This window comes from Gadus chalcogrammus, chromosome 9, assembly GCF_026213295.1.
Source record: "Gadus chalcogrammus isolate NIFS_2021 chromosome 9, NIFS_Gcha_1.0, whole genome shotgun sequence".
Classification (NCBI taxonomy): domain Eukaryota; kingdom Metazoa; phylum Chordata; class Actinopteri; order Gadiformes; family Gadidae; genus Gadus; species Gadus chalcogrammus.
In genome coordinates this window covers 22804126-22816303 of record NC_079420.1, presented here as the reverse complement: position 1 = coordinate 22816303, position 12178 = coordinate 22804126, and the positions used below count along the sequence as shown (strand labels likewise).

The 12178-nt window shown below is 49.2% G+C and overlaps 1 protein-coding gene across 9 annotated transcripts; it reads left to right on the top strand.

Annotated features, from left to right (window-relative positions):
• The first annotated feature begins 12 nt into the window (after window positions 1-12).
• Window positions 13-11740, top strand: hps5 (HPS5 biogenesis of lysosomal organelles complex 2 subunit 2). Of its 9 annotated transcripts, none has more exons than XM_056598116.1 (23): window positions 13-217; window positions 887-1010; window positions 1129-1239; window positions 1359-1423; window positions 1626-1818; window positions 2262-2392; window positions 3221-3439; window positions 3524-3595; window positions 3691-3779; window positions 3947-4125; window positions 4434-4601; window positions 5256-5415; window positions 5981-6101; window positions 7202-7324; window positions 7516-7575; window positions 7674-8353; window positions 8438-8558; window positions 8848-8997; window positions 9141-9260; window positions 9344-9457; window positions 9656-9762; window positions 10091-10400; window positions 10597-11740. In XM_056598116.1, exons 1-23 carry the CDS (start codon window positions 210-212, stop codon window positions 10655-10657), a joined length of 3486 nt encoding a protein of 1161 aa, XP_056454091.1. In that variant the 5' UTR covers window positions 13-209; the 3' UTR covers window positions 10658-11740. The 9 variants fall into 9 exon arrangements, with proteins under 9 accessions (XP_056454091.1, XP_056454092.1, XP_056454090.1 ...); XM_056598117.1 differs by having other exon boundaries at window positions 4434-4592; window positions 5978-6101; window positions 10597-11739; XM_056598115.1 differs by having other exon boundaries at window positions 14-217; window positions 5978-6101; window positions 10597-11739.
• Window positions 11741-12178: the final 438 nt, after the last annotated feature.

The window sequence follows — 12178 nt, the reverse complement described above, 5'->3', positions numbered from 1 at the left end:
AATCTGGCTGCAGCGCACTGTAGCCAGGGTTGCCAGATTGGGTGCAATATCTGGCCCAATCTGGCAACGCTGCCCAGCGGTGTGGTTGAGTTATAGTGTGTAAACGGAGCATGGCATCGGCCTGATGTAAAACAGTGTCCCAGGAGGAGATCCATCCGTCATTCAACCTGGTGAGTTTACTGACCCACCCTTGGACGGACTGCGGATCAATGTCCAGGTTAGCCCACATGCTACCTCGTTAGCCTGCTATTCTACCATGCAACAGCATTACCACCACCCTTTTGAAGTCGATTCAAAGAACCGAGAGCTTGTTTGCAATCGGAAGCTCAGTGTGTCCAGGTCTAGTCGCTGTGGACTTGGTTTGTAATTTGAGTGACATCTCGTCAACTTGTTGATAAAGCAGCGCTGCAGTCAGCTGACGGGTCTCGTGACGCGCAGCGGGAGTCTGCACAATAAAAGTCCCCTACCAGTGGGTCGTTTAAGCTAACTTTATTAGAGTTTAGGTTGGTTCGTCTTCTCTAGATGCATTCTGAAACGTTTCCTGAAATGCAAACAGGTTTTGAGTTTTTACAGTTCCTTGCGAGATTTGCGACAACTTGATTGATTGTCTCATGTAGGCCTACTGTAAACAAACAGGCTTAATATTGGTTATTTAATGACATTTGTTAGTGTTCTCAAGTCAGCCAGCCTGAAGCAATGTTCAGTGGAACCATTTAAATTGGAAAGTGGATGGTCTCCAGTCATGTGATGCGACACAAGTTGCACTGGTGTCTTGGTATGATATTAAATGCAGTCGTGAGGCGAAATGAACAACATGTCCGAGAACCTTCGTCAACTCTTCAAAATATCATTTCCAGTTTTCCAATAATTGCCGATTGTGATTTAGAGGACTGCCCTTCACCATGCCTCCCGTCCCAGTGGTGCCTGAGGGCCAGAGTCATGTTCTGGCGGAGTTCGACTGCCTCGATCCGCTGCTTTCTGCCCTTCGCTTGGATTCTGGCAGATTGAAGGTAGGCCTTCGTCGTCGTCATAACAAATAACCTTTACGCTTCATTCACAAAGGGCAGCTCATGTCAGTTATTTCCGGTTGGTTTTCATCTGTAAATGCTTTCCATGCCTCTCTTGCAGTGTACCTGCTTGGCAGTGTCCAAAAAGTGGCTGGGCTTAGGGACCTCTGCAGGAGGTCTGCACCTCATTCAGAGGGAAGGTTGGAAGCAGAGACTTATTCTAACCCACAAGGTACTATACTTTTTTTATTATTTACACCATTGGATGTTATGCAGATTTCATCTTTCTAGAAAACGACTGTATTGGTTTGAAACCGTTTACTCAGTGTTTGATTGCTTGCTGTGTTCCAGGAAGGATCTATTATTCAGGTAGCATGTTGCCCCAGCGATGAAGACTTTATTGCCGTGGCAACAAGGTAAGAGAGATGCCATGAAATGATCCAATGAAGTTTATCCTTCTTTTAAATACATTCAGTCGCTCTCATCAAACTGGTTAAAACAGTGGATTCAGATGCATTGACTTGAGGAGCAGGTTGAGGTGAAGCATCTTGCACAGTGGAGGTGGCCTGCCTTTCTCCCGGGAGTCCAGGGTAACGGGTTGTCTGTGCCGTGGTTCAGCCAGGGCCTGGTGGCCGTGTGGGAGCTGCAGCTGGAGCGCCGCGGGCGCCCCGAGAGGGTCAGCGTGTCCTGGGAGCACCGCGGGCAGCGGGTGACGGCGCTCTGCTGGGACAGCGGCTCCCTCCGCGTGTTCGCAGGAGACCAGGGAGGCAAGGTGTCCTTCCTGCGCGCCGGCTCCACCAAGCTGAGCAAGGTACCTGGTTTAACTCGAGATCGGTACAACACCAGATCAATGCAATACCAGATCAATGCAATACCAGATCAATGCAATACCAGATCAATGCAATACCAGATCAATACAATAAGAGATCAACAATACCAGATCAATACAATACAGTAGACTAGTTCAATTCAATATCAGATCAATACAATACATAAAATAAATACAATACCAGCTCAATACAATACCAGATCACTATAAATACGAGATCAATAAAATACGAGAGCAATACAATACCAGATCAATACAATATCAGATCAATGCAATAAAAGATTGATCAGGGCGTAGGTCATAGTCGCTAAGACCGAAGAGGAACTGGGATGTTTTAGCACAGAAGAGGCTTATTATTTTTAATATAAAGCATACTTTTGTGTTTTAATTGGATTAAAGAAAATAATAATAATTTTTAATTCTAGGCAGCGACCTTCGTGATTTTCCCCGTTCAGACGGTCACGACGGTGGACTCCCGGGTGGTTCAGCTGGGCTACCAGGAGGGCCGTCTGCTGGTGTCCTCGCTGAGCCGCTGCTATCTGTGTGACACGGAGAGGTGCGTGGTCCGGGGGGGCCGCTCCCCGTCTCGCTGAGGTCACCTTACTCTGAGCTCTGAACTTATAATTAATTATGTTGGTCAGTTTTAAGTGTCCAAATTTGGATTAGCACTGGAGCACTTTAATTGTTTTGTCCACTGTATGTAACTGTCCCATTTGTGTTTGTGTGTATGTGTTGTCCTAACTGTGTGACGGAAGCCCACTTTTAAACTGCAACACAAGTTTACCTACGGGTACGAATAAAGTAACCTGAACCTGAACCTGAACCTGAAGCTGCTCATACTAGTAGGCAGACTGGGGAGAGGATTTTTTTTGCTTGCTCGACTTTTCTCTTTGTTATCAGACTTATGTTTACATGTTTTACGTTTGCTAAATTAGAAAAATCAAAGTCCGGGCCAGGTGGGAGTATTTGCGCCCGCCGAGAACGCCCCTCAATAATTGCGTCAAACAGCTTGTTTGCGCTTAAACTTCGCTTCCGTAATAATAGTGAGGCGTCAGTCTGTGCACTGGGCGGTGCCGAAGTGCAGAAGTCGCGCCTCCCGGCTACCCGCAATGTTAACAACTTCTGAATTTCCGACACGTGTGCAAAGCGTTCGACCAATCACAGCAGACTGGGTTACTCGAGAGGGGGTTACTCTGAAATTGGTTTTGCAGATATAAACAGTTAGAGAATAATTAATAATAATAATAATTTCGAACATAAAGGCATGTAACCCTATACGAGTTGTACCCCCAATTGCAATTATTAACGCAAAAAAAACATGATATGGGATCTTTAAGGGGATCTTCTTTGTTCTCTTAAGCAATGCTGTCTTTTGTGCGTTCAGGGAGAAGTTTTGGCGCATTGGAAACAAGGAGCGTGACGGGGAGTACGGCGCCTGCTTCTTCCCCCAGAGCCGCAGCCCGGCGGGGGGGCCGCCCCCGCTGCTGTACTGCGCCCGGCCCGGATCCCGCATCTGGGAGTCCAGCTTCAGCGGTGAAGTCCTGAGCACCCACCAGTTCAAACAGCTGCTGGCCTGCCCCCCACTGCCCCTCATCAGCTACAGGTAGGAGCTCATACCCGTCTCTCTGTCAATTCTGTTAAAGATCATAACCAGAAGAATTGGTTGTTGTTCTCTGCGACCCTGCAGAAGTGAACCCCAATACGTCCCAGCGCAGAGGAGCTCGCAGTCTATCGCCTTCTCAAAACTACTTTATCTAGGGTAAAGTGGCAGCATCATAATTCTTAGGATTTGTCTGTATCGTCATTTAGAAACGTTTCTAATAATTCAGAAAGGTTAAAGTGCGTACCTTGCAGAGATCAACACTTGCTGACCTGGACCGACTCGGCCATCTACATCTTCCGACCCCAGAGTGGCCAGGTGCTTCTGTGGAGTGAGATCAAAGGTAGCACTACTTTTGTCTCCCAACGCATCACTTTGTAAACGTCACTCAATCTGTAGGACTATGCATAAAATGTTAAATAGATCCATTTTTTTTTTTTTATTCTTTTTTTTTTTTTGTCTGTCGTTTTCTAAAACGAACCAATGTCCCTGATCCGTTGGCCTCTCCAGATGTGGTGGACATTGCAGTGCACCGCAGCGAGCTCTTCTGTCTCCACGGCAACGGGCAGATGTCCCACCTGTCCCTGGTGTCGGCGGAGCGGTGTGTGGAGCGGCTGCTCCGCAGGGACTCGTGGGTCCTGGCCGCCAGCGTCTGCTGCATGTTCCCCCACGCCCTGGTGCCCAGCAGGGTGAGGGGCGTCCGCCACAGAGGGCTCGGCCCGTAGATAGACTGATACCACTAGAGCGACAGAGAAGTCCATTAAATGTGTTTGAATAAAGTACATTGTATAATGACCAGGGTTAATCAGTCTGTGCAGCTTGGGTAGATGGAAACATTAAGAGATTTGACAAGCTCTATAAGCACGGAGATCAGTGAGTGAAAGATGTTGCATGATACGCAAAGTGTTGTCAATAAGATTCCGGCGTCAGGGGGTAGAAGTTGGATTTCAATTCACTAACGACGACTCTTCTCTCCACCGTCTCCGACGGTGTTCAGACCAGGAAGTTGGTCCCCATCGACCGCGTAGAGCACCTGAAGACCCAGCTTAGCCCTGCTTCCCACCCGGAGCTCCTTCGTCAGCTGGACGAGGTCATTTCCAGGCTGGAGCCTCTGGACTCCGCCTCCAGCAGCCGCCGGAGCAGCATTTCCTCCCACGTGAGTTTGGTCAGTCAAGTTCTTTCTTTCTTTTTTGGAGGTTTTGATTCCACTCTTAATGTTGTAAATGGCGTGTGATGTTGTGGTCACAGGCTGCTCTCTCCTGCTACAGGCTAACTGTAGTAATGTTAGCTTTGTAGTTGTTAATTGTTGTCCATAGTTGTCTGCTATGGGCCGTTCCTCTGGGGCTTTTTGTTTTGACCTGATGGTCACCACATTGTAAACTGGGATCTGATAGACCAGGAAGTAGCATCATGCCACTTGTCATTTGCATCTAAATCCTATCCCCAAAGATAATATGGTTATGACGTTAGATAACTACTGCTATGAGGATGGCATGACTGGAAGCCACCTAGCAGGCTGCATCTACGCTACTGCAGTAGCTCAGGAGGTATAGCGGGTTGACTGGTGACTGGAAGGATGCTAGTTCGATCCCCGGCTCCTCCTAGAGTGTCGAGTTGTCCCTGGGCTAGACGCCTCACCCTGCTCCTGACGAGCTGGCTGTTGCCCTACCTGGTTGATTCCGCCGCGCCGTCGGTGTGTGAATGTGTGAATTAATGGTTTTAAGTCGCTTTGGATAAAAGCGTCAGCAAAGTCCCCTAAATGTGAATGTAAATGCATCAGCATTGACCTTTTCCTTGTGTGTTCTTGATGATTCTGCAGGAGAGCTTCAACGTGTTGGACTGTGGCATCTACCGGGTGATCAGCCGCAGAGGCAGCCAATCCGAGGAGGAGACGGGCTCCTTCATCAACCAATCGGCGTCAGAGGAGGACAGGCTGAAGGAGTTTGCGTTCGGCCCGGAGGAGGACCAGGGGGAGCAGGGTAAACATCTCGCTATCCTCGCTTTGATTTCTCTGAGACGGAAGGAAATGCCTGTTTATAACTTCCTGTTTATAACTTCCTGTTTGTAACTTCCCCTTGATGAATCATTTCATCAAACAGGATCATCTTAGTTTGAGTCACGGCGTTCTGCTGTGACCCCTCGCTCAGGTTTCTGTTGGTGTGGGTTTTCCAAACTGCCTACAGATCAAATACTCATTTATACTAATGTGACTGAATGGATTAATTTCCTCAAACCTTTCTTTATTATCCAATATTCATTGGCTACAACCTGCCCATCTTCCTGATAATTAGTGGCGTTTTTTGTCATATCTGATCACCTTTTTAATATGAATCTTTATCTGCTCCATCCTATTCCGCACACACCACGTTTGTCTTTTGTTGTGGGATTCTGTTTTTTCCATTTCTCTTTTTCAATATATGATTTGACGTTGTCTACGTTGCGGTGTTTGGCCCTCTGGCTCCACCTGCCTGCATGATCCCTCCAGTCCTCCATCCATTCCCTCTGTCCTCTGCTCTGCCTCTGGCCTTCACCCCCCCCCAGAAGCCCAGGGACCAGAGGCCGAGCACCCCGAGGCCGAGCGCCCCGAGGCCGGCCTGCCCTTCCACCTCAACCTCCCCTTCGGGCCCAATCAGCCACGCATAGCCCTGCAGGCCGTCAAAGACAGGTTTGTGTGTGTGTGTGGTTAGGGTTAGGGTTCCCAACCTTCCTCCCCCCCCCAAATAACCATACATTTCTATTTTTTGTCCCTAATAAATGTGTTGTTTTCGTAGCTTACAGTGCATGGTATTAATAGGCCTACATTCATTAATGTGAACCTTGGGCTTACATACCCACAGCCAGGGAATGTCAGGTGTAATATGAATGACAGCCAATCTAAAGTCTGGGTCCAGTCTGTCGTGCGCTTTTGTTTTGATGGCGACAAGTGCGCTGACCTGTTGCTAAGCTCCGCCCTTAAGCCCAGTTCAGAACAACGATTCGCCTCGCAAAGACTTCCAACTTGCGACTCCTTGCGACGAAACTGGCTGCGACGTTCTAGAAACTGGGCAGTTCACACTGCTGCACCGGGCGGAGACGTCATGTGGTTTCCCGAGCAACTATGAACGCTCTGGCACAGCTGAGAGCCGCAACAGCATCATGCTAAAAAGTAGCCTAATTTAGGTTTGCGATTAGGTTGCTTAAGCTAGCACCCTTATTTACCCTCCCGAACCTACACACATTGGCGGTTTATTGGGCTTCATTCTGATGTGAATGTGTTGATGCTGCGCTGTCTCCACAGAGACCACTTAGCGATATCATCATGAGCAGTTCTAACTGGAGGGAAAGTGAAATCACGAGCTGCTGATCATGTGAGAGAAGATGATGCAGTCGCATTAAACAACGATGTTGAAAGATGGTGATCAGATCTAAAATAGTTCTTTCAAGCTCGGATGAGCTGTTATATGGTCAGGCACGGGCCCACTGCTGCTGCATTTGCTACATTCTGAAATTGCGGCACTCGTCAATTTTCCTCTAGCTGTCAGAGGCTTCACGCCCCCCCTTGGCTCTCTGGCGCGCCCCCCAGGTAGGGAACCACTGGTGTAGAAGCACTTTCAGGCCCTTGTTTTAAACACAAATGGCTCTAAAGATGTGTGAAGATGTTGCCATTTCTAAGTTAACTATTCTGATCTTCTGGGTTTTGTATATAAAATATATAAACCCAGACAATAATGGCTCCATCATAAGGTCCAAAAAGAACCAATTCATTAAATGTTTTCTTTTTTTCAGTGTCTCTAGTTTTGTTAAGAAGATTAACACTCTCCAGATGAACACAGACCTTTGGCAGCGCTCTGAGGCCCAGCTTGAAGTGTTAGTGGCTACATCGCCATCGTCAGAAGACATGGACCATGAGTGAGTACCTCATGAGTCAGACTTCTGCCCTGACAGCAAACCAGCAGTTTGATGTCAAACTCATTTGTTTTCATTCTTCAGGAAGTGAAGCATTGAGCGTTTCGCTGTCTCGTCCTCTCTCTGTGAACAGTAGAATAAATAATGACCTCCACACTAATGACCTCACTGCTCTTTTTAAACGTGCTGCCCAGAGTTTGTACCGAGACGGAGAATGAACTGCAGGAACTCCGAGCAGCAACGGAGCGGGCCACGTAAGGACACGGCAACGCAGTTCTCAAGAGGATGAATGTGACGTTTCATCATCAGAATTGTAGGATCTTTATTTTTTATTGATTCATACCAACCTCAGCCTTCAGATCCAGGACCCCTTCGTGCTGATGGACCCCGCCGCCCTGGGGGACGTCCTGCGGGAGTGGCTGCAGGTGCTGGAGCGAGTGCTGGGCGTGGAACAGCCGGGCTCCACCAGTGAGGACGGGCCGCTGAAGGAGGTCCGGACCAGGGAGGAGCGGTCGAAGCCCCAGAGCCTGGAGCAGCAGCAGCAGGGGGAGCCGCCTCTGTGCTCCTCCTCATGGGAACCCATCGGGCCTGAGACAGGCGAGCAGCCACCACTCCCCGAGAAGGAGAATCAGGGTCGGGGCCTAGAGCCCGAGTCCGGCGTGGATCCAGAGTCCACTGAGGATGAGGAGGAGGAGAATGCCGGAGAGCGTCAGGAACGCTGCCAGAGCAGCCCGGTGCCCGCCGGAGGGGGGCCCGCCGGAGGGGGCGAGCCCGTCCGACCCGAGCCCGTCCGAGTGCAGCCCCCCACGCCCCTGCCCTCGGACTTGCTGGGAGACCTCACTCCGCTGGCCACCCTCTACCTGGAGATGAGCTGCTTCAGGGGGCAGGGGGAGGAGCCAGGGGTCCTGAGTGCAGCCGGCTTCCTGCGGCGCTACTTCTTTCTGCTGGACGCCGAGCGTGTGCGGCGTGCGTGTCTGCTCTGCCACGCGGAGCGGCCCGAGATGCAGCGCTCCTTCATCGAGGCCGTGCAGGGTGAGAGGAAGTACCCAACGCTTGTAGCGCTGCGGTTAATGGACAGAACAAGAAGACCAACGCTGTCTCCCTCTGCCTCCACAGAGCTGACCCGCTCCAGTAAGGTGGTGGAGGTCATCCAGAAGGGGGACCTGCTGAAGTCACTGCGAGGCCTGAGGGAGCTGCAGCCCTGGTCCGCCCCTGAGCTCCTGGCTCACACACACAGGTCTGCCATTTGCCCCCCCCCGCCCCCAGCCTCTAGCCCCCGGCTAGTGTTAATTTTGTTAACGAAAAATGTTCGTCAACGAACAATCCCCTGCCCCTTCCCCCCGCGTCCCTGCCTCTTAGTTCAGATCTTGAAGATGAATGTGTTGCACGTGTATAAGGGAGTTTAACATATTGGTACTCCTCAGATTCATGTCATTAAGAAGCAGAATATAGAATTGTAGTTTTAGACACAGGGACTTCCGTCCAGTCCCTTCCAGCCAACCCTCTCCGTGTCCCCTTGTGTCCAGGTTGTATGAGAGGCATGGCGAGGCGGCTGTGCGCTCCTTCTCCCAGTTCCACCCCGCGGTGACGCCCGCTGACGTCGCGCTCATGGCCCAGCCGCCTCACTTCCTGGCTTACCTGGACAACCTGGTGCAGTCGCATGCCGAGGAACTAAGGTTCTGCGCTTTGAAGTTCCATCGCCCTTCTCTCTTTAAACATATTTTGGTTGTAGTTTTTGATCTTAACAAGCTTTTCTTACTTTTTCGATTTTATAAATAATATAAAGTGTCTGTTTTTCTTTTTACTTATTTTTTTGTAGATTATCCTTTTTGGGCTCCCTCCTCCAATCAGAATCTCTGAGACAGGATTGGTTGGAGCTTGGTCTTTCCCATGATGCCCCTCAACCCTCCGACACCCTCACCGCGGACGGCCAGCCCAGGTGTCTCTAGGTGTCTCTAGTCTACCTTCCATTTTTGAAAACCCTATTCCCAAAGTAACATCAATGTTCGTCCTCAATCCTAGGTGGCATTCCCATTTCTTCAGCTGGGGCTACGGGCGCCTCCTCTCTCTGCTCATACAGCTTCCTGCCGACCTGTCCTCCAAGGAGACGATGGCGGAGACCTGTCGGAGCCGGGGGTACCAGAAACATTGCAGAGCGTTTAATACAATTAAATTAAAAAAGATAATCATAGCAGTGATGGACTGAACTGACCACCGACAGGGGGGGCGGTTCTGCAGCCCACCTCTGATGGGATATCAATTGCATTGATGTGTCCAGCAGTTGTGTGAGTACGACGTGTGTTCGACCTGTGGTTATGTTGTGGCCCTCTGCAGATACTGGACTGGCTTCCTGTACTTGTGCTGTGAGCTGCAGCAACGCACGGAGGCCTTCTCCACTATCTGCAGGCTGGATGATATGAGCCTGCTGGAGGATCCACAAGGTAAGTAACGGACTTCCATGATCCGTCTCGCATGACTCAATGAAGCATTCAAAACCTTTTATCTATTCAAGGGAAGGCAACAGGGCACACTTGAAGATGAGTCCTGCGTCACCTCTCAACGTGTCCTTCCCCCTAAATATGTAAAAGGTTTAAGATGCTTGATTTGATCATGTGAAACCAATTGAAAGATAAAATACAACAGTCTGGTGCTGATGAAGACGCATGGTTTCTAGTGTGTGTGTCAGGGCTGCAGTCTGCAGGCGAGATCCGCAAGCCTCCCTTAGCAAGAGGCCTCCTGACTTCTAAAAGTGTGCGTCTCTCGCCTCAGTGGTACCGCAGACCGTCCAGGAGTGGAAGGTACTCATCCAGCTGTCTCAGCAGTGCAGCACTGAGCCAGAGCCCGCTCCCCCCACCCCCAACGGGACCTCCACCCCCAACGGGACGGCCACGCTCGTCAACGGGTCGGCGGAGGGGCGCCGGCGCCAGGTGACCCCGGAGAACCTGACCCTGAGGCTGGCCCAGAGCGTGGGGCCGGATCGGGCGCTGGAGGTCCTGGAGGAGTGCGGCCTGCCGCTGGCCCTGAGCCCCCACTCGGCACTGGTGTGCGAGCTGCTGCGGGTGGCGGAGAAGAGACAGAGGTGAGGAGCGCCTTCTGAACCCCACTCAGAGCAGAGGAACCTCCAGAACAACATGCAATAGGCATGAAGCTCGGTGCACACGCTCCATTCTTCATCGAGATGCAACCCGTATGGTCAGACCGTGTAGACCTAATGTAAAGGTTATAACTCGAACAAGCATTTACATAAGTATGTTTTTTTGTGTGTTTTGTTCCAGAGCCACAATCCAGACCATGCTGGAGCGCTGTGACCGCTTCCTGTGGTCCCAGCATGCCTAACTCCGGCCCCCCCCCCCGCCAGCTAAGCTAGAGCATCATGTATCCGGGGAGCTGTGGTCCCACCTGCTGTTATAACTGTGACCTAACCTCATAATATGAGCATGCACAAGAGCTTATCAAACGGTATCATATTAATATAATACACACGCCGACAGTATTATTGGTCATCTTGCATAATTTTTTTGTAGAGTGTTTAACATGCCGAGCTCCTTCAGGCTAATGCTCGTAACTTCTTTCATATGAATGCAGGAAGAATGTTTGCTTTTATTTATATACTTCTCAAATGACCAATTTAATAAAGATTATAATTGTATGTATTAAGTGAAGACTGGGCCAAAATGTTATGAATATTGCTCTTAATAAAGTTTTAAAATCCTGTTTGTATGTTGTTGATGAACTAAAGGTTACAGCTGTCATCAGAACATACCGGACTGGGTAGGATGTTGGCTTAGGTCACTTCCTGTAGGCCTACGTTCTGTTTATACACCTGGGGACGGGATACTCTCAGAGCTTTGATCTATGTTCGGCCTGTAAGAAATAGACTGGTTTTCCAGTCTATTTTCCATCGAGCAGAGAGTGGGTCAACAGAGGCCGCGTTAATAACACCGTAATGACATATGATGGATGACAAGGAACTGATGCTATCACACACCTGGACTCATCAAAGGGAAGGGGAACTCTGATAACATATGTCTTTGTTTTGAAGTGCTTGACTCAGGCTGGTCTGACTGTCATCTGTGGTTTTAGTCTATAGTTTACACTCATAGTTATGGTCACAATACTTCACAATTATTTGCCGAAGGCAAAGTGAATAGTGGGGAATAGCCTATTCCCCACTATTCATGGAGCCTGAGGGGAATTATTGTTTTAGTGAGACTCGTTCTTCATGAATTTCCCTAATCCCTCTTCTCTCATCTCCTATCTCCCCTCCCTCTGTCCGATCCCATCCATAACACCTGCTTGTGTCATTGGAAACTGGCTATGGTACCATCAGATTGAAAATTTTGGCATGTAGTTACGACATTGACATATCAGTTATTGAATGAAAATTCTTAAATTATAAAATGTATAAATTATATTGGTTGTGTATTTAGGCTCATTCATGACATATGACATGAATAAGTCCCTGCATTGAGACTCTATTGAGATTCTATTAAATGCTAATACAGATTTAATACAGTATTATTTTTTCACCTGGTTTCGATTGAAAAAACGTTTGGTCCACTAGTCCAAATCCAAAAGAATTGCTGCTTTGCTTTGTCAGCCTGTGATTGGTTGATGCATTGAGGTAGAATATTTGATCCTATCTGAAGGCAGATGGACTGATGAATACACTGGAAAGGGTGAGACTGTGACAGATTGTAGTCAACATGAGCAGAGGCAGAGGAGCAGATTTGATTTGAAGGTTATTAGGCCGGCAGAGAAGCCGTTGTTTGATGTGGAACGGCTGTCACCCGCTGGGAGAGATAAGGGATTCTGCACATACCTGTCGACCGCATCGCCCCTGTATAAAATACTTCT

Coding starts and splice junctions, on each gene's coding strand:
- hps5 (XM_056598115.1), top strand. Junction 7,325..7,515: donor TCAGAAGACATGGACCATGA/GTGAGTACCTCA, acceptor CGTGCTGCCCAG/AGTTTGTACCGAGACGGAGA. Junction 8,998..9,140: donor TCGCATGCCGAGGAACTAAG/GTTCTGCGCTTT, acceptor ATTTTTTTGTAG/ATTATCCTTTTTGGGCTCCC.